Source organism: Chenopodium album, chromosome 7 (genome assembly GCF_948465745.1).
Source record: "Chenopodium album chromosome 7, dcCheAlbu1.1, whole genome shotgun sequence".
In the NCBI taxonomy this organism is placed as follows: Eukaryota; Viridiplantae; Streptophyta; class Magnoliopsida; order Caryophyllales; family Amaranthaceae; genus Chenopodium; species Chenopodium album.
The window spans coordinates 2,397,921-2,420,296 of NC_137840.1; the positions used below are offsets into that span (position 1 = coordinate 2,397,921).

At 31.9% G+C, this 22,376-nt stretch overlaps 2 protein-coding genes across 2 annotated transcripts; both read right to left on the minus strand.

Annotated features, from left to right (window-relative positions):
- Positions 1-10,234: 10,234 nt before the first annotated feature.
- On the minus strand, positions 10,235-15,095 carry LOC145638795 (catalase). Its single transcript, XM_081689830.1, has 8 exons — positions 14,937-15,095; positions 14,636-14,732; positions 12,535-12,812; positions 11,328-12,104; positions 11,149-11,238; positions 10,921-10,988; positions 10,720-10,813; positions 10,235-10,608 (listed from the first exon to the last, which is right to left on the minus strand). Exons 1-8 carry the CDS (start codon positions 14,949-14,951, stop codon positions 10,549-10,551), a joined length of 1,479 nt encoding a protein of 492 aa, XP_081545956.1. The 5' UTR covers positions 14,952-15,095; the 3' UTR covers positions 10,235-10,548.
- Positions 15,096-17,026: 1,931 nt separating this feature from the next.
- LOC145639857 (protein NUCLEAR FUSION DEFECTIVE 4-like) lies at positions 17,027-19,818 on the minus strand. The gene is made up of 3 exons (XM_081691184.1): positions 19,109-19,818; positions 17,738-18,522; positions 17,027-17,513 (listed from the first exon to the last, which is right to left on the minus strand). Exons 1-3 carry the CDS (start codon positions 19,442-19,444, stop codon positions 17,027-17,029), a joined length of 1,608 nt encoding a protein of 535 aa, XP_081547310.1. The 5' UTR covers positions 19,445-19,818.
- Between the last annotated feature and the right edge of the window lie 2,558 nt (positions 19,819-22,376).

The window sequence follows — 22,376 nt, forward strand, 5'->3', positions numbered from 1 at the left end:
ATAATTAAAAAAAAAAACCTAACCTAAACCCAGCCAACCCCACAACCAGCACCCCCTTCTCCAGCCGTGCCAACGCCTAGCCCAAGCCGACGGCGTCACCTGCCCCCCCAAAACCCGGCGAAATTATCCTTTCCGTTCTTTCCCCTCCCCGAAAACCACCCCAACCCTGCTTAATCGCCACAAATCTCCGCATAACCACCACAATTAACATCAACCCCGAAAACCACCCTCCCTTACCTTTCACCCTCAAACCGGCCGAAATCGACCATGACAGCGCTTGATTGGTCGATTTTGGCCGCCAATTTCGCAAAACTGGGGAAATGGGTGTAAATTTCATGGCAGTTCGGGAATTGGGGTGGATTTTGCAGCGGTTAGGGATGGTATTTGCGGTGGTTTGGAGAGCTTAAGGTGGTTTTCGGGGAGGGAGAGGGGGCGAAGTGATGGTTGAGGCAGGTGGTGGGATGGCTAGGGTAGGTTTTTTTTTCTTTTTTTTAATATTTATTTAAACCACTAGACACTTGACACTTGTCTTGTACGGCCCCCACTAACGAATTACATCCAAATCCGTTACATGGTGGTGAAATCCAATGTTTGAATTTTTTTTTTGTGGTGTTATAATTAATGTTTGAGAATTTATGGTGTTATAATCCATTTTTTGTAAAATTTATAGTGTTATTTTCAAAATAATCTTAAAAAAAAAAAAAAAAAAAAAAAAAAAAAAAAACCAGGTAGTAAAAATTTGTTTAAGTAGAATACAAAGTATATCATGGTGTTTAAACTTATTACTAGCGTACTAGTGTTTTTTTTTTTTTTAAACCTACTAGCCTAGGGTTTAAAACACTAACCTTATCTACCATAAAGTCATTGGTTCTAATCCTCTTACTCTCTTATTTTTCTACTTAATGTATTTTTTTCCTCTTTTTTTTTTCCTTTATGTCATTTTTTTTCTCTTTATTTCTTGTTTTTTGGGCTTAATGTCCTTATTTTTTATTCCGTATCTTTATCGTCTTACTCAACATTCATTTTTTTCCCTCTCTTATATTTTTGCTTAATGTATTTTTCTTTTTCCTCTTTTTTTCCCCTTAATGTCCTTTTTTTTTGGCTTAATTTCCTTATTTTTTTTACTCCATATCTTTATTTCTTTTTTTTTTGCTTAATGTCCTATTACGATACGTAGATGTGTCCTAAATAAATCAATTAAGACCTTGATAAAAAAGAAAAAAAAATTATAGTAGTACAGTACCCTATCATTATTGAAATTCTAACTCCGCCAATGTCGTATCCACTCAAAGGTTATTAGCACTCCCCAGTTTTCTTGAACTTGTGCGACCGTGCAAATGAAAGGGTTTTAGACTTGTCAATTCAAAGGGGAGGCAATAGCATTTTCCAAGGATCGGACACGCAAATTAACAGGAGCATTCGTGCAAAACTTTCTCTGTTGTTCTAGTTTTTGCCACGTATTTTGTTCTCTGCGGTTCGATGCTTAGCTAAGATTTTTTTTTTTTGTCATGACGGCTACTTGTGCTTTGCCTTGGGGAGTAATCTAAGGCTTTTTTTGTAAAAAAAAATTAGGGTTTTTAGGTTATAAAGAAAAACATTGAGTTTTAGGTTTCAATAAGCCCATTAATTAAGCTGTAATTGACTCCTTGTATATTCCTCTTCTTTCCTCCCTTAAATTAAAGAAAAGCTCTTGAATCCTCCACTTAAATCCTTGCATGTTTTTGTTTATCTTCTCTATCGCTTTCTCATATATTATTTTCATTAAACTTAAAACCGCTTATTTCATAACACTGTCCATTATATAACTTTTGAACAATGGTGTATGTCAACGTATGTATATAATTATAAATATTGGAGCGCTCCAGGAGCATTAATAAAGAGAACTAAAAGAGTAATATGAATCTAATAAAATCAATATTAATTACACCTATCAACTCAAATTAATATTAATTAGGTCAACTCGTGATTTTGTCATGCAATCCTAATCAACATAATACAAGTAATAAAATATTTTATATAAGTTTTCAAAAAAAAAGAAGCAAACTTAAAATTTATTCTTGCTTTATTTTGAAATTTAGTCGAACATATTTGATCCCTTATTACCATACTTGTAAAGTTAAGAAAACTGATTTTATTGGTTGATTGAATAATTAATTTGTTCAACAATATTCCGTAGGATGTATCAAGTAGATTTGATTATTGTTTCCTGTAAAAATTTTAAGCGCATATATCAATATTGTTTTTTATATTTAACCATTTTTAATAAGTAAAATTTAAGCGTCTTAACAGTAGAGTCAAATTACCCGAACTAAAGTAATCTAATAAATTTGAACCTAAAACCAAATCAAGCAATTCTTAAATTATCTGATATTTCTCGTCCTGAATTGACTTAGGCCCTGTTTGATTCACCTTAACTTAGGCCCTGTTTGATTCACCTTAATTTTGCTGAATTGAAATTATTTTTACCGAACTGAACTTATTTTTACTGAACTGAACTGAAATTATTTTTTACTGAACTTAAATTATTTTTACTGAACTAAAATTATTTTTATTGATTTTGTATTATAATTCTTCTTAAAGAAAACTGAATTTTACTGAACTGAACTTATTTTTACTGAACTGAAATTAATTTTACTGAAGTGAACTTATTTTTACTGAACTGAAATTATTTTTACTTAATATTATTTTTTTTAAGGTGAAGAGAACAGGGCCTTAATATCTTAAGCCAACAACTCAATCAGTTGCGCCTCTATATAAAAGAAATTTTCAATCAGTAAAAATTAGTAGGGAGTAACATTTTAGAACAAATATATAAGTGAATCAGTAAAAATAATTATTTTATAAAGCGAAGAAAATATATAGTGGAAAGATCAAGCAATTACACCATACGGTAGTATTGGACGAGTAATTTCTTACCATGATTATTCAATTAAGGCTGCTACAAATAGTAAACTATATTATAGTAATTGCATGCCCCACACTCAATTTTGGTAACTAATTAGTGGACGTTGTTCTTTTTTATTTCACCAATAAAATTTCATTATTGTATTAAGAGTTGGTACCAATATATGGAGTAGTTATGTGAGGACCCGTTCTTTAGAGTTGCTCTGCTCTGCTCTATTTAAATCTGCTCTGCTCTGTTCTGTCTTACTCTGCTTAAAAATAATATTTAATATTGAATTATTATAATAATAATTAATATTTAATAATAACAATAAATAATTAATATTTATTAATAATAATAACTAATGTTGAATTATTATAATAATAATAATTAATAGTTAATAATAATAATAATATGAAAAATTACTATTTAATATTAACAATAATAAATATTTAATAATTATAATATTATTAAAAATTAATATTTAATAATAATAATAATAAATAATAAATATTTAATAATAATAAATATTTAATAATTATAATATTAATAATAATAATTAATATTTAATAATAATAATAATAATAACGATTATTATATTTTCTTAAAAAATGATAATAATAGTAATAATAATTATTATTATAAATAAAATTATTAATAATAATAATAATTGATTTTTTATAACAAAAATTAATATTTAAAGATAATAACTAATATTTTAATATAAAACTAATTATTAATTTTTAATAATAATAAATATAATAATTAAATAATATTTAATAATAAAAATAATTATTAATAGTAGTAGTGGTGGTGGTGGTAGTAGTGGTAGTAGTAGTAGTAATGATAATGATAATAATAATAATTATCTCGGCTTTCCACTAATTTATTGTAGGTTGTATGACTTTGTTTTTGAGATAATAATAATAATAATAATAATAATAATAACAATAATAATAATAATAATAGTAATAATAATAATAATAATAATAATAATAATAATAATAATAATAATAATGAAATCTGTTCTGCTCTGCTGAAATATGCTCTGTCCAAAAGCTCAAAAGAATGGGGTCTTAGGCCCCGTTCTATTCACCTTAATTTTACTGAACTAAAATTATTTTTTACTGAAATAAAATTATTTTTGCTGAACTTAAATTATTTTTACTGAACTTAAATTAATTTTACTGGACTGGAAGTATTTTTGCTGAACTGAAATTATTTTTACTGATTTTCTATTATAATTCTTCTTTAAGAAAACTGAAATTTACTGAACTTAACTTATTTTTACTGAACTGAAATTAATTTTATTGAACTGAACTTATTTAAACTGAACTGAAATTATTTTTACTGAACTGAAATTATTTTTACTTAATATTATTTTTTTAAGGTAAAAGAACAGGACGTCAGTGTAGTTAAGAAAGTTAAATTATCTTCTTGTTTTACTTGTAGTCTCGTGTCTCCCGCCAATTAGAATTCTAGTCTTCTTTTTCCACTTTGTCAGAAAAAAAATTCAGAATTTAAGAATTTGGAGAAACAAGTTGGTTAAAATAAGAAAGCATAGCTATTTTTTTTTATGGTAAATAATACTCCCTCTATCCCTAATTGTTTGCTCCACTTTTCTTTTTAAGGTGTCCCCAAAAAAATGTCTCATACTATTTTTGGCATGTTTTCCCACTTGCACTCTCTCTATCTCTCTCCTAATTTATATTTGTGTCAACCCATGTGCACCATTTTTTGCCCAAAGCCTTAATAAAGTAGATTTATAGTTTGGGGCAAACAATTGGGGACAGAGGGAGTACTCCTTCCGTTTTTAAATACTTGCTTCATTTCTATTTTTTGTACTATTTATTTGTCCTACTTTGACTGATGTTTGTGATTTATACATAAGAAAAAATATAATCTTGTGGGTACTTGTTGGAATCATCTCAATGAATAGATCATTAATTTTCAAATGTTATTAGAATTTATACTTATTGATAATTAAAGATATTAGTGATAAAAGATTAACATCGACATGCGTGTCCAAGAGAAATGGAGCAAGTATTTAAAAACGGAGGAAGTATAAAAACAATATGATTTGACGGGTTTAAAGTGAACACAACATATGTAGGGCAATTTTGGTCAGCTTAAAGTAAATACTACCTCCGTTAATTGTTATCTACAAATTTGGAATATTTTATATCTCTCAAATAATACCCTAAAGTTGCAGATAACAATTAACGGAGGTAGTATAAAAGAGTGAGGAATAACTCAAGTGGTTAGAGCATTTCTCCTGATTTTAGGATATCTTGGATTGATTCCTCACCCCCGTCGTTGTGCCTCTGTAACCATCAAATATATAATACCTCTGTTAAATGTTATGTGCGACTTTAAAATATTTTATATCTCACAAATAATACCCCAAAGTTGCACATAACATTTAATGGGGGTAGTATATGAGAAAATTTTTGAGGGATATATGAAAATTTTGAGGGATAAAATTTTTATGGGAAATAGAATTGTAATTTAGAGACAAAAAGTAATATATCATTGAAATTATATTGTTCATAGTTCATATCAAATAGAGTTTATTTCCAAATAAATGCAAAGGCCTTGTTTGGTAGTAAGCTTATTGGGGGCATATTAGCTTATTTGACTAACTTTAGCTGATTGACTAGTCAAACAAGCTAATACAAGTGTTTGGTAGTAAAGCTTATTGAAAGAGTTCATTCCACTAAATAAGCTCTTTTTGAAAAAGCTCATTTTAGGAGCTTTTTCAATTAGTTTATTCATTAATTATTGTGAAATGACATTTATAACCTCATTTAATTTAAAATCCTATCTAAACTAGCTACCCCACAACTAGCTTATTGGTCATGTCCTAAAAAAAAAAAAGCTTATTGGTCATTTCACATACTCAATCACCTTTAAGCTATTAGCTATTTACCAAACACTTTTATATAGTCAGTTAATACAATAAGTTAGTCAAATCAGTTAATAAAATCAGCTAGTCAAAATCAGCTAACTCAATCAGTTTTAGCTTTCAGCTTTCTCCCAAACAGGGCCAAAGCATCTTCATATTGGGGAAGAGCATTATGATAAGCTATATAACATATTGGGGAGTTCCTTGTTTGGTCAATTGATGTTAATTTTGAAATATGCATCATATTTGAGATATCAAACAAAATTTATCAATCATGGAAATTAGAAAGTTTTCTATAGTGAAATATATTGACAGAATTTCTCATCAACTCTACTAAACACGTTACAAATAAAAAAACAAACTTATTAACTCATTAGTGTAGATAGCTAAATATTAAGAGAAATGATAGAGAATGGCTATTTGCGACTACAAAAACCTAAAAATTAAGAGTACTACAACAAGAAAGAGAGAGGTTAATTAAGATAAGCCTACCAACTAATTGTTGACTTCTTTCTATCTCATAATTAAAGTTTTTTGTTTTGATAACATGGCCAAAAGCACTAGATATAATTATCTCAAGATAAAAGTTTTGTTGCAAAATTATTAAAGTTTTATTATACAATGTAAAATGTTATTCCGATGTTCCGTGCACCGTATTAATATTTGCTACTCGTATAATTCTCAATTTTTGTTTGACCATCTTTAACGAATGACATTTATGGCAAAATATAGTCAATTTAAAATATATTATATTCGTCTCAGTGTATATTTTTAAAATGCATATAAGCATTTAATATCTTTTCTTTTTTAGTATTAAGTTGAGAATTTATCGATAATTCACGAGTAAATAGGTGTAATAAATGTTTATTTATTGTTAATTCTTTCCACTTTTAGCTTCTTATATACAACCCTTAGGGTTGCACATATCTTTTTCCTTTTTAAAATATCAATTTTTCTTTTTATAATTTTCAAATAAAAACTAAATGTACTTCCTCAGTTTTTCTTTTATTGCATCATAATTAGTTGTTCACTACCATGTCTAAGACTTATGAGGTTTGTCACGGTTACGTGAGGTAAAAGTTCTTATAAGTTATGTAGGATTTAGTTAGATTCGTCTCAAAATCATCTTTTTACATTGCCAAGCGTGAAATCCCATTATCTTAAAATTTGTTAAATGTGGGTTTGGGCCGCACCCGCAAACCAAGAGAGTCCACTTCACAAATCCAAATGAGGTTTTTCATCCCAAAACCATATAACAATAAGAGGAGTAGTCCCTTAGACTTATAAAGTGATTAACTCTCTCTTCTCCAACTAATGTTTTTTTTTGGTGTTCTACCCGGTTCACCCTTTGGGCTAATCCGGATTCGGGGATCAGTTCTGGGTGGTTAGGTTCCAGTCCCCTCCCAATTGTTGTTGCGGGGGATCGAACACAGGTTCTCCCTACCAAGTGTAGTCCCAATCACCACTACACCAACACCCAATTGGTTCTTCTTCAACTAATGTGAGACACTTATATGTGGTGATTCTTGAGAAGTCTATTCTTCAACATAAATTTTTAATCAAAAAATTACCTTAAAAATTAGATCAAACTCTTCCTAATAATAAGTCCAGTTCAGTAAAATTCAGTAATTATAAAGAATAAATATAATAGAAAATCAGTAAAAATGATTTTAGTTCAACAAAAATAATTTCAGTTAAGTAAAATTAATTTTAGTTTAGTAAAATAATTCAAGTTTAGCAAAAATAACTTCTGTTTAATAAAAATATTTCAGTTCAACGAAAAAAAATTTAATTAAGCAAATATAAGGTGAAGCGAATGAGGTCTTACTCCTCCAATTTGTTTAATATTCATTTTATTTTGAAGAAATAGAGGCTTTTTTGAATAAATTAAATATATAATTACAGAATTATAGATTCATTCAAGTGACAATAATTTGAGTGGGCGACAAAGTTGACAAGTTATTACACCAACTTTGATCCTTCTTTGTATCTTCCCTATTTCACTATGCCATGACTGCTTTCTTGATCCCGTTTCTCCGATCCCTTAGTCCCTATAGTGCTCGTCTCTCTTTTCCTTCACAACCGCAAGCCCGGCCCTCAAGGCTTCAACACCACCACGACACCGCGTAGTTACCTGTATTTTCAAGGAAGCGCACGCAGCAAGCGATATCATAGAAAAGGGAGATCGATCTAGCTAGCTGAAAGACCTTAATTCATATCACTTGCTACAAGAAGTGTAGTAATTACAAAAGGTAACATTGTGCACTTAATCTTTCTTATCTTCCCATATTATGCATATATATATATTTTCCGTTCTTCGATCTGTCTATAATGCATGAGCTAATAGCGTGACAACTAAATCTAGAGTATTCTAGCTTAGCTTCAAGTGGCCGGTAAAACACCAAAACTTTTTATGATTGCTTTATTAATGACTTTATTGTTATTATAGTTGTTGATGTTCATCAATATAATTAGGGTACACTTTTGATAAAATTGGTGCCTTGGTTGTCAACCTTGTTTATGAAAGAGCCCAAATTTAACATTAGTTTGGGAACATCAATTGAATTAAATGATGTAATTTGTCAACCTTGTGACCAACTAATGTATGATTTTTGTTTTGCCTCCTTTTGGCTTAAAAAAAAATTGAAATTTAGAAAATAACCGGATTGGATAGATTCTAGTTTAACTTAGACGAATAAGAATAAAGAAATTTTTTTTTTTTTTAATAAATAAGAACAAATACTAGAAAAGGGAGATTATTTGCTTCTAAGACAATGTTTTTCACACGTCCAAATACTCGAGTCTATACTTTTAGACATTATAATTATTTTTGCCTTTTACCATGATTACTATAACTTTCAAATTCATAATACCGAGTATAATTTGTAATCAATTTGAAAATAAGATAGTTTTAAATTTCTAATGACTTTGAGGATGAGAATGATTTATATTTTTTTATACTTGTATAAAATCAATTCATTAATCAAAAGTTATACATACAAATAAAATCTAAATTTCTAATGACTTTAATGATGAGAACGAGAGCATAACAAAATGCATAATGGTGGATCGGTGGGTCCATAAGACCATGACTTAGGGAGCTAGTGATGGTCCCAGTGTTGGTCACAAATTGACATGGAGTGTTTATAAACAACTATATCCACTGATGCAATAATGCTAAGTTCAGATAATACGGACAATGCCTGATCATTTTGCTTCAACATGTTGATATGTAATAACTTTGAGGAAGACTAATTTGTGTCAAATGAACGTAAGTTGTAAAAAGTAACCGACACAGTAACATAGTGCTAAATTTCGTTCCTAACATTTTGGGATAATAACAATAAAAAAAAATAATAATAATAGAAAGTTAATTTGGTTAAAGGAAATTTTGTTTAGAACTACGTTAAATATAGAGTCATTTGTAAACAATTATCGAATTTTTTTTATTTTTTTTAGAACTACCCGAAAGTTATGAAACGTTTGGTAGCATTACACACTAACGTTTTCCGTCCAATTAAGACGTTAATAGGGCCCAATTTTCACTTTTTCCACTTAAGTAACGCTCCTAACTATCTTCTCTCCTCCCTAATTAATTTCCCTCCATTCTCACTCTCTTCTTTCACCTTCCTCATTTCACCTTGAACTCAAAACCTCCAAATTAATTTGAACCCATAAACACTAACCTAAATCACTAATTTAATTGAATTCCATTGATCTCAAAGCCAAAATAACTGAACCAGAACTCAATCAAACCCCCAAATTCTAGAAATCAAAATCCCCAAATTTATTTGAATTTATAAACTCTAATCTGAATCACTAATTTAAGTCCTAATTATATTAATAACATTCAATTAAAACTTGTAAACAAATATAACAAACAATGAATTAAAATAAAAGTGCGAAACATTACCTAAATTACTGATAATTTGCGTTTAATTGCTTGATTATCTTCTTGATCTCGGATTTTGTGAGTGATAATGGAGAAAAAAATTAATTAGGGAGGAAAGAGGAGGAGAGATGGTAATTGGAGAGTTAATTAGGTGGAGGAAATGAAAAAGTTACCCCAATAACGTCTTAATTGCGGAAAACGTTAGTGCCAAACGTTTCATAACTTGCGGGTATTTCTAAGCAAATTAAAAAAAAAAAAAAAATAAAAATAAAAATAAAAGTCACATATGACCCAATCATTATGGTAATTAAAATCTCCTTGGGTAAAAGGATGGTACTAATAAATAATTGTTGGGGATAACAAAAAATGGAAGTGTTTATATAATTAAAACCGAAGAATAGTGGTAATAAAACCACCTCCTAATTATCAAATCTACCATCTTTTGAAAATTTTCACTTGTATTACAAAGTTGGGTCCAAGTTAATATCCCAACATATACGACGACCTACAAAAACCGATTAAGCTGCAGAATTATTGAAGAAAAGATAGTGAATTATGTTCATAAATAAGATGTATAATATTCTCGCTCCGTAGTAGATACGGAACCATATTTAGTAATCCAATAGGGTTACACATCAATAATAGTAGAAATCAAAATGAGATTACAGGACCACAAGCTCATTGTACTGCAAGTCTGTAACACGAACAACAGAAACTTATAGAAAAAACTTATGTTCTATAATCCGATTACTGACAGTTTAAGTATTTAACGAAGTAACTAGATATTACAATTTTTTGCAATGCAATCCTCATCTCGATCTCCCCATATGGAACAATCATCAGATCATGTATTCATGTTGACCATCTTTACATGGTTGGTCTCACATTAAGTCGGCTTGCAACTTTCATACCCAGAGATTTGTCGGCCTGTAGTAGTAATACAGATGCAAAAAAAAGTGTTATTGATATTCGATAAATAGTATTGCAGTAAGAATTGCAACTATGCCAACTGATAATTTGAAATAATTGAACACTTACTTGGGTCCAGTATGAAACCCAGATACTGCGTATCTCATGAGTGACACGAGGGTCGGATAAAGCATCAACCACTCTGCAGATAAATCTCTCTTGCCTGGATGCACCATGAGACAGATATATGAGCACACAAATGATACACATATCAAAAGAAAGCCAAAAATAAGAATGAATTCTGCAAGTGCAGCTAGGAAAGAGTCCAACCTGGCTGGGTCCATTGATCTGTATCGCTCTCCAGGCTGCTTGAAGTTGTTTTCCTTTGTAATGATTTGCTGCATTAATAAAATAACAGTAGTCCAGATTTTCATTCAGTTAATATTCATTTCTAAACCCAAATCAATCAAAATAATATGATTAAATTAACCTAAAGAAGAGAGGTCTATGACTCATGAAGCATCAACAAACACGCAGCAGACAATTAAAAGAACTAACCCTTTCACGCCTTCCATTCAAAATATTTGCAGGAATGGGGTATCTCTCAGCATGACGAACGGGATCATATCTTGATGGAAAGTAGTCCACCTGAAAAACAGCATAAAGTAAGACATGGGAGCAAAATATAAGCAGAAATATTACTAGCAAGAAATAAAAACTGGAATCGCAGCAATTACCTCCTCATCTCTGTGCATAAAGTTCATGAAACCATCATAGTGATTGTTGTGGTGAGCACACTTGGGAGCGTTGACTGGAAGTTGCAGGTAGTTGGGACCAAGCCGGTGCCTTTGGGTATCAGCATATGAGAAAATTCGGGTCTGAAGCAGCTTGTCATCTGAGTAGTGGACACCAGGAACAACAATAGCAGGGCAAAAAGCCAGCTGCTCATTTTCTGCAAAGAAGTTGTCAATGTTCTTGTTCAAGACCATACGACCCACTGGCTGAAGAGGCAAAATGTCCTCAGGCCATGTTTTGGTAACATCTAGGGGGTCAAAGTCGAATTTATCTTCATCAGCTGGGTCAATTGTCTGGACAAACAGCTTCCATTCAGGATAGTTTCCAGCTGCAATTGAGTCAGTAAGATCCTGAGTAGCATGGCTATGGTTAGCTCCTCCAACTTTAACGCATTCATCCTCCAACAGGCACTTTACTCCACAAGTTGGCTTCCAGTGGAACTTCACATAGTATGCTTTTCCAGCCTTGTTGACCAGAGTATATGTGTTAACTCCAGAGCCTTCCATGTGTCTGTAGTTTGCAGGAACACCAATATCATCAAAGAGGAAAGTGAACATGTGTAAACTCTCGGGATGGTGAGAGAAAAAATCCATGATCCTCCAGTTCTCTTGAATGTGGGTTTTAGGATTGGGCTTGAGGGCATGCACCATATCAGGGAATTTCATACCATCACGAATGAAAAACACAGGGAAATTGTTCCCCACTAGATCGAAGTTACCCTGCGATAAACAGAATTTTAGAATATAATATATGCTGTTGGGAAAAAACGAGACTAAAGATTCAGCATCAAAACAAAACTAAAAAGATTTATGATCTAGTCATGATAAGAGCTGAACAATCAAAACGCTAAATCAGTGAGCTACATACAGCAAAGAGGTTATATTCAGCATTATGGACAAGGCCATCTTTCCAGGTACTTTTTAAAGTATTGTATTTGAAACTAGAAAAGCTTCGTAAATTTTTAATGATCAAGAACGTATAAAATAAACTAGGTAGATGGCATAATTCCATTAGTATCAGTATATAGTAGATATTAACAGCGTAGTAAGTGTAATAATGCGACCAGCACTAGCATGGATAAACGCTACCAAGAATGAAAAAGTAACAGAATATAGGCCATTATAACTTTGGTATAGAGTTGGCCCTTACCTCTCTAGTGTAGAACTTCACAGCAAAACCACGAGGGTCCCTGAGGGTTTCAGGACTTCCACGTTCATGAATAACAGTAGAGAACCGAACGATCACAGGTGTCTGGACACCAGGAGCACGCAGGAAATCAGCACATGTGAGGTGTGTAATATCATGAGTAACTTCAAAAAATCCCTTAGCACTCGCTCCCCTGGCATGAACAACACGTTCTGGTATACGCTCTCGGTCAAAGTTAGCAAGCTTTTCCACAAGATGATAGTCCTCCAAAAGAATGGGGCCTGTTCAGAAAGATAAATCAGCATAGCCCATACCCATTACAGACACATCCTCTGTAAACTATATCATCACAGTACAAATACATCACTAATTTGCTGAGGTTAGACCAAAAAAAAAAGAGGAAAGATTAGAAGTGCCTAAGCTGATAGCAGTCTCACTCAGCTACTTATCCTAATTGAAGTAATTGGCTATGTTGGTTTTGGGGTCTAGGTAGTGTACCTAAATAACTAATGAAGCTAGATTAAACCAAATACAGGGCACACATTTCTTTATAATTCAATCTCGAATTCCCTATATGTAGTTTTTCAAAAAGTCCAATTAAGTTGAGCAGAACATAGCCCTATTACTGGTAAAGTATACATGTCTTCTCATGTTACTGTGGATCCAATAAACAACTCTACCACGCAATTTAGCAATCACTAAATTCGCTATTACTTCGATTGGCTAAAACTAATTCACATCTAGTAATATGGTCAACAGAAATAAAACATTTGGAAAAGTTGACCACTTTGTAATTGCAGAGCATGTTCTGACATACATGCCTAAAATGAGATCTAGTCTCTGAGGTCAAATAGTATCTTTATACATTAGAAATCAAAACATTGCACTATATGAATTTTTTTTACATGCTCAACTTCATCTCATTTCCTAACAAATTTAGTACGACAAAGGGTAATCCAACATTAAGCATGAGATGCACAAATTACATATGGCAAAGAATTGTTTTTGAACTCACTTCCCTTAAGAAACTTAATGGACTTGCTTTTAAGTTAAAATTGACAACTCCTAAATCCATCTTTCAATAACTCATATATCCTTTGTTAGTAAGAAACCTCCTTTACACTTATAACACTTAGTCAGCCCGATAATTTAACACCTTCTCTCTTTTCAATAGCCTTTTCTTGGTAACAGCATTGTCAGTTTATTTCTTCCCTCAATACTCTCCACCAAACTCATGACTCTTATCTATATATCCCAACTACTTCAACCCTATCACTACTCGGTACGCAACCATTAACAAACTCGTCTAGGTCAAATCCTTATTAAGTTTTGCAAGTAGTAATAAAGCAGGAAGATATCAACAGTTCATATTAGTTAATAGCAATGCGTAAAAAATGGCATCCATTATCAGTATGCAACTGTTTAGACCATCTTTGTTTTCGTTTTCTCCTTTATTGAGTAAAACTAAATTGCTTCTTGTAGAACCTTACAATCTAATATGATATCTACTAATTGCTTCTTGTACATCCTTACACCCTAAAACTAAGTTGTTAGTACAATATATAATTATCCAAATGATGAAAAAAGCTAACTTTACTCCGTAATTGTGAATACTTATACAACTATGAATTCATTTAGTTAGTCACTCTAACTATGATGCATCTAGTCACTCTAACAAATACTCCTATAAACATCATTTGCTATCTTTTTTTTTTTTTTTTTTTTTTTGACAGAAAACATCATTAGATATATCTATTGTTTGAAGAAATCATCAGATACATCTAACTGTGATTTCAATTAAATTTTTTGAACAATTAATTTCCACACTTTATGGCGGTTCCAAGTTCCCACCAATTTGAACTGGTTTCAACAACTTCGACCCAATAACAATTTCGAACCGTTCCTATTGATTCAACTAATTTAAGATGAATAATAATTAATAATCACAATAAAAATAAAAAATAAAAAATCCTAAAACTAAAACTCAGATGCTAAAATCATCAAAAATTAAAGCAATCAACTACAACGTTTAAAGAAAAATTAAAGCAAAAAATATCCAGTCTAAAACTGATAATGAAACTAAAATCAATAGAAAAGAAATAACCTCTGTTGCCAACAGTCAAAGAAGAGTTGTTGTTCCAAACAGGAGCACCAGAATTTGTGGTGAAGTGTGATGAATTGTGCGCACTTGATGGCCGAAACTACACCACAAATTCAAATTCAAATTCAATCAAACAACAAATTCAAATTCAAAATCAATCTTTAAATCAAACATCAAATTCGAAAACAAAATCAAACCAGAAAATCAAATCAAAAATTAAAATTAAAAAATACTCCAAATACAATAAATCAATGAAATAGAAAGCGTCTGAAATTGAGTATTAAAGCAAAGATTGAGTAGTAACCTTGTAAGGATCCATGGCGGTAGAGAGAGAAAGGAAGAGTTGATCTTGCAGAGGAGAGAGAAAGAGAGAGATTGAAGAGATAAAGATGAAGGAGAAGGGAATGTGGTGAACACACAAATTTTAATTAGGAAATAAAAATAGGAGGTGTATAAATATATAAATAAAAAAAAGTGTGACGTAAAATGAGTCAGAGGTGGATAATATTGATAAGGAAGAGTAATAATTTTAGTTTCTGAAATAAATCCGAAATTATCGTCGCCGCTACTAAATTTCTGAATAATAATCTGACAAGTTAGCTGCTACTCATTTTTGAATAATAAGACAGATCGAGGCCTATTAATATGGGGTTGTTATTACTTTCCCCTCACGATTTTAGTTTTCGTAATCTTCATTATCTCATCTGGTCTAAACTTATATGTAGTAAATTAATGCGTATGATTAGTTGTTTTAGGAAGTATTTGATTACCTATGAACATGTTTTTATTTAATTTATACTCCGTATTAAATTTTTGTTATTTTGAGTTTATTTGGTATATAGTATAATGTTATTTTTCTAATCTTATCTAATTTTTGTTAAATTTGATCTAATTTAAATTTCTTATAATAAAAAATGTTTAACTTAAGAATGATATATAGGAAGTTAAAAAAGGACAAACTGAGAATAAGTGAATAATGAAAAATTAAATACATCAATCTACACATGTTATTGTTAGAATTGAAATAATCCCTTAATAAGAAAACAAATTGATTGATAAGAATGATCAAGATTAAAAATAATGTACCCATATACAAACATTCGTTATATTTTCGAATGTACAGTATATCAAATTACATTATTAGTTACAAATTCATCTATGAGAATTTTATCATATACTAATGGTGGTTATTGGAGATTTAATTTACTAATTACATACACCAAATTATATTACTCCACTTTGATCACCTCAAGTTACCCTTGTGATTTTTGTAATAATTAAGATATACAAGTGAAGTGATGCTTGAATATATGTTGTCTACATGAGTATAGTAGTTTTGACAAAATTGATTTCCAAATAAATTGTTTGGAATAAAAATAAAAAAATTAATTTAGTAAATTATACTCGTACATGCACAATATATTTTTTTTTTTACGATAAATAATTTTGACTGAAAAATAACATGAGAACATCGAGAAGGATGTTTCCCATGGGCCCCAAGGCATTGAGCCATGAAGGTTTATGCGAAGATCTCTGCCAAAAAAAACTGAGAAGAAAACGAGAGCCACTTATCACTCATTGTTAGAACTAAAATGAACCATTACACTAACTCCACGTTAAACAATGTTGTGTGAATTGTGTGCACATTTGACACCTTATTTTTGGAAGTTGTTGCTGACTAGTGTGAAACCTTCAATATACCCCTTCGATGAGATTTTTTATAATCACAATGGGCCTTCCTTTCCTTTGTGTGAGCTTAGCCACACACTCAACGCCACTCGTTACTAGACTACGTACATTTTATTCACTTTATTTTCACTTAATCTAGATGTAATATGTTTAAATAAGTTTAAATATATTGGCCTTATTTAGCAATTGGCTGCTGGCTGTAGGTTGGTTTGATTGACTGGTTTGCTTGGCTGTTTGTATTGGCTTTTTTGTTGGTTGTTTGACTTTTTATTAGTCTAAAAACATGTTTGGTAAAATTGGTTGTTGGATGTTATTAGTAAGTTAAGTAGTCAAAAGCCACTGCAAGTAGTTTTTTCATTTTGGCTTAAAAGCCAGCTTTTCAGTTGGCTGAAAAAGCCATTTATCAAACAAATTTTGAATGTTTGACCCAATGAAAAAGCCAAAAGCCAATCAAGAAGCCAATGAAAAGTCATTTACCAAACAAGCCCATTAAATTAGGTCTCAGAAATTCTGGATGTGTTTCTCATTCATAATATTCGACCACATTACAATATACTACGTATATACAACAGTAGAGTACTTGGAGAACAAGCCCTAATATTCCTTAGTTAATTATCTCAACTAATAAAATAAAGAGAGAGGATGAACCCATTAGTGAATTTTTGTACTTTCAAGTTTTCTTCGATTACAACCACATGCCTTTAATTAAGCTTGTGACTTCGCATAAAGATGAGTATAAACACTCCTAGTCCGTCGAACAACAATCAAACTAAGTACAACACCAATGCAAACAACTCCTGTCAAAATAGCACAAGTGATGGAATAACATATTCTACCTACACAAGTATGTGAACCTTCATCTCCTAATTGCAAATCGAGTTTAGGGTCTACAAGCCCACCTTGTATCTCTGCATAGTAGTCGTAGATGCGACTAGCAAGGATGCTAGAGAAAATAAATGAGCCAGTAGGCATTGAAAGTATAATAAAGTTATATAACGCACCAAAGCATTTTAAACCAAACATCTCTGAAATTGCTGCAGGGGCGATCCCCCAATGTGCTCCGTAACCAAATGAAGTCAACACAGTTAATGTATAAATTGCTGCAGGCCATCCCAAAGCATAGTATAAGAGCCCGATTGCTATGATGGCTTGAACAATCGCCAAAGCCAAAAGCCTAGGGTACGCGTATTTTCTGATAACAGCAGCAAAATCAGTAGCATTATATCAGCAGGATATTCTGATTATGAGCCTAAATGCTTAAGCCAAAATCAGTAGCATTATATTTATATCAGCAGTAATTATGAACTTGATGAAAAACTGAAATAAACTGGTTAATTACTACGTAAGATGAATCAATTAAATATCAAGTGGCATTAGCATGATTATATGATTTTTATGGTGATAAAATTACTGAACCTGACAACTATCTCTGAGAAGTATCCACCACCAACACGGCCAAGAAAGTTGCAGACGCTGATGATTGAGACAAAGATTCTTGGACTGGAATACCCAAGAGACTCAGATATCTGACCCATATTATCAATGATTGTAATACCAGATCCAGAACCCAAGATTAGGGATACAAACGTAAGCCAAAGCTCCGCCTTTCCTAAAGCTTGTAGCAAGGTAAAATTCTCCCCTAGTCGAGGATCTCTTCTTTTATCTTCAGCTTCATTTTCAACCTCGCTAATGATGGTTTCAACAGGTAGCAGGCTCTCTTTGACAGGATCATTCACTTGTGGAGAGAATGACAGCAGAATGGGCACTATTGATGGAAGTAGCAAGATAATGAGCAAGATTACAGAGCAAATTATGATCAAAGGTTGGTTCAAGTACTCTTCAAAGAGCAAAAAACCCATCAAATAAGCAGCCAATATGAGGCAAACACCATAGACAAACGAGAAGCTCAAACTGTCAGAAGGCCTTTTTTGTCGATGACCCTCCACGTACCTTATAGCAAACATAAGAGAAAGAACAACAATTGAGGGAACAATAGCTATCGTTAATATGAGGAAATCACGATTAGTAGTGCTGAAGAAGTGATAAATTTGGCTTAAAATTGCTCCACTCAGGCCATTAAATCCTTTTAGTATCCCCACGACAGGGCCTCGGCTATCAGGGAAGTTTAGCAGACATGATACTAGAGCAGCTGTATTATAATAAGTCTCACCATTTGTTCCCACAAATATAGCAATGAATAGCTGCAACAATTGGGAGGAAGACCATATGTCATACATCATAGTCATAAACTATACTTATGACATGCTCATAAAGTCATAATCAAATCTTGAACATCAAATAGATTATGACAGAAACAGTAATTATTGTCTTGTAATTCAGTTATTTGTCAATCAGTTTTATTGACTAGTTCACTTGACTTATTTGACCAACTCGTTTTGCTGGGCATTACCATACATATTACTCCGTAACAAAATTAAAGTTAGTTACCAAACAAGGCCTATAGTGCTTGACGAAACTAGTAATGATAACTTAAAAAGTTGACTTGTCGTCAAGAACTAAAGCTTAAACCCAAAAGGGGAATAAGAGGAAAGAAAAAAGGAAATGCAGCACTTGTAGATCATAACATTAGATTTCAGCAAACATCTTATTTTCATTGTCATGATTTGTCACATTTGATCACGTCAAATTAAATTTGAGCAAAACATAATTAGGTTACTCAATTGAATAAATAGCAGGACAAAATTGATAAAGAAACAGGTGCATTTGAGCCTAAGTACCAAATGAACCAAATAAGTCATTAAAATGCAGAAAAAACCAGCAACTTACCACCCAAAGAGGCAAATTAGTCAATCGTTTGGCGATAATTAGCCAAAGAAATCCATATCCAAGAAAAGTATGTAGCACCCCAACTGTCAAAACACCCCAAAACGGCAGAATCTGACAGACTGCACCAGCTAAGAATCCGACGCAGTCACCTAAGTTTTTAGCAACACCCAAGTAAGAGAGTTGTTTTTGGTTATACTTCATTGTACTCTTGATCATTGGTGAAATGCTTCCGAACAAATAACCAACTCCTGCAAACGATTGGATCCACATTGATGCTACAAATACCAGCCATCTGTTGTTGAAAAATGTCCTCAATCTCTCTGGTTGTGTCACCATTTTTTATTTTCTTTAGCAATGTAACAGAAGTTTATTTGTAGTCTAGATTATTGTATGCAATGAATTTGAATGTGTGATTAGTGATTAAATTGGAATTGAAATGAGCTGGATTATTGCTGCATTTATAGTTGAATTTATAAACAAAAACAATAAATAAGGTTGGATTGGATTGGATTTGAATGTATAATTGATGAATTTAACGTTGATGGTAAGGATGAATAAATTCATTAATTTGCATTTAAGTTGAGGGAGGTCTATTTGGGGAGGAAAACTACCAGAAGCTTCCATGGATTTCTTTCATGAGGGGATCATCATCATGAACAACGTGATGTTGGTGAATCAGTCTGTGGGGATGAACAACGTGAGTTTGTGGTTATTTATTTATTTATTTTTCATTATTTTATGGATTTTGAGTAGAAATTTGACCCATCTTTTGGTAATATAGTTTTAGAAAACATCTAATACACAATTTTTTTTTTTTTTTTTGGGTGAAGGCTAAAGGCTTGTTCTCATACGTTGAAATTTAATTCACTTCAATTCAGTTCAGCTCCTAATTTCCTTCTCTTATAAAATATTCAGTTTAGTTCAGTTCAGTTCAGTTCAGATCATTTCAGCTCAGTTCAGTTCAGTTCAGTTCAGTCAATAAAAACAGGCCCTAATACACAATATAAGTGTATAACATTATACAAAGTGCAAAGTAATAAACAAATAAAGATCTGGAAAATAATATAATTTGAAACTCCGTAAGACTGTAATTTGATATAGTTTAAGAAATGAGTATTGTGTAATCGATATAACTATTATTAAAGCAAAAATTAACCATGAATAAAACTCCTTGTCAAAAATATAAGTGGTAGTAGTGTCTTCTTGAAGCTGTTGAATGTGGTACCAATTTATGTAGGGAAATATCACAGTACATGACACAAGTATTGAGTAACAAGGATTTACAACTTATTATATGACGAGGAAATATTAGTCAATCAGGCTGATTTACATATTGTGCAAATCAGGGGTCATTTTCGTCTTTTCACTTATATTAGTAAGGGTAGTTTGGTCAGCTTGTGCAAACGTTGATATTCAATGTCGTTACCTTCTGTCATGACGAATCAGTTACAGAACTTCATCATTTTCCCCAATTCGAAACCCTAATCTGAAACCCAAACCCAGAAACTACTTCTTCCTCCATGGCACCACCACCTATGGTGGTTCAAAATGTCGCTGCAAATGAAGGCTTCCCCTAAAGGGTTGATATGGCCCTAATTTACACTCAATTCAAGTAGGGTGTCTTTTAGTTTCGCCGCGAAGCGACCATTGTTGGGGAAGAAGAAGAGGACGACGGGAAGAATAAGAGGACGGCGGGAACTGAAGAATAGGACGAACAGGAAGGCTTTGTGGGTTTGTTCGGCGGAAGGCGTAAAGATGGTGGTGGCTATGGAGGCTGTGATGTGTTTCGGATGGTGGTCCCTATTAGGGGTGAGCAAAAATTCCGGGTACCCAGAATTGGAACTGGAACTGGTGGGTCCGGAACCGGAATTGGACCCGGTGGTTCCAATTCCGGTTAATAAATTAAAGACCAGGTTATAACCAATTCCAATTCTCAACTTTTTGGAACCGGAACCGGTTGGGTACCCGGTTACCTAATATATGCTAAACTAAATAAATTTTAAATAATAAAAATATGTTGAATGTATCTAATTTGTAAATTAAAAAAGTATTATTAATGCCTAACATAAATACAAATAGCTTAATGCATATATAAATATAAGTATTAAACGCTAAAAATGAACCTAACTAAAATAAGAATTATAATTTGTATTATATTTTAACAATTACATACATAAGTGGGTACCCGGAACCGAAACCGGTACCTGGTGGTTCCAATATCAATTCCTAAATTTTAGGACCGGTTGAACCAATTCCAATTTCGGATCCTAATTTTAGGACTCGGTTCCAACCAATTCCAAGTCCGGGTCCTAAAATTTTGACCGGGTACCCGATTTTCTCATTCCTAGTCCCTGTGATGGTGACTATGGTGGTGTTGCTGGTGAAAGATGGGAGAAGATGCTTTAAAAATAAAAATAAAAGAAATCTGTAAAACCAAAACAAACGTTAGTAAGTCTAACGTCTTCAAAACCAAACAATAATATAAAATTAATTTATTTGGTAAGGTTGCCCACAAAAGCAACGGAATCAATCAAGCTGATTGCCTGGGTCTTCCTCATTATATGACCTTGTTTAATTATTTTCTATTCCTTGTTAGTTGTTACTAACACCGTTTACATACAAGTTTGCTTCAACAATTTAAGATATTTTGATAATGAAACTAGACATAAAACATTTAAGGCTCTTCAATATTTTTTTAATTCAAGATACTATATTATTATACAATAAATTCGTCAGATTTAGAAATTAGCTTACGTATTGAAATAATTTATTTTCAAAGATTTTAGCTTTTTTTTTTCTTTTCTTTTTTTTACAAAAGGTGTTTAGCTTAGGGTCTGTTCACATTTACTGAACTGAACTGAACTGAACTGACTGGAGGCTTGGAGCTGAGTTGAACTGAAATTAAACTGAAGTGAATAGATAGGCCCTTAATTAACTTTGAATGAATTCGTTTTAACCCATTAATAACGTACGTAACACAAGTTGACTTAAAAATCTCAAGGAATATTAGTAATATTACCTTTAATTTATTTGTCCAAAATTAGTACAGTACTCCGTATTATTCAATAATCATTGAGCATTACAATATACAAGGAATGCATTCTATATACTATACAAAAAGAAGGCAAAATTATAGTTAGATAATTGAACTGTACAATGACTAACTACTATAGGATCAAACATTATGATATACTACTACTTACAATAGCTAGAATATATGTTTTTTCAAAATCACCTAACATGCATAACTGCATATACAAGTATATAA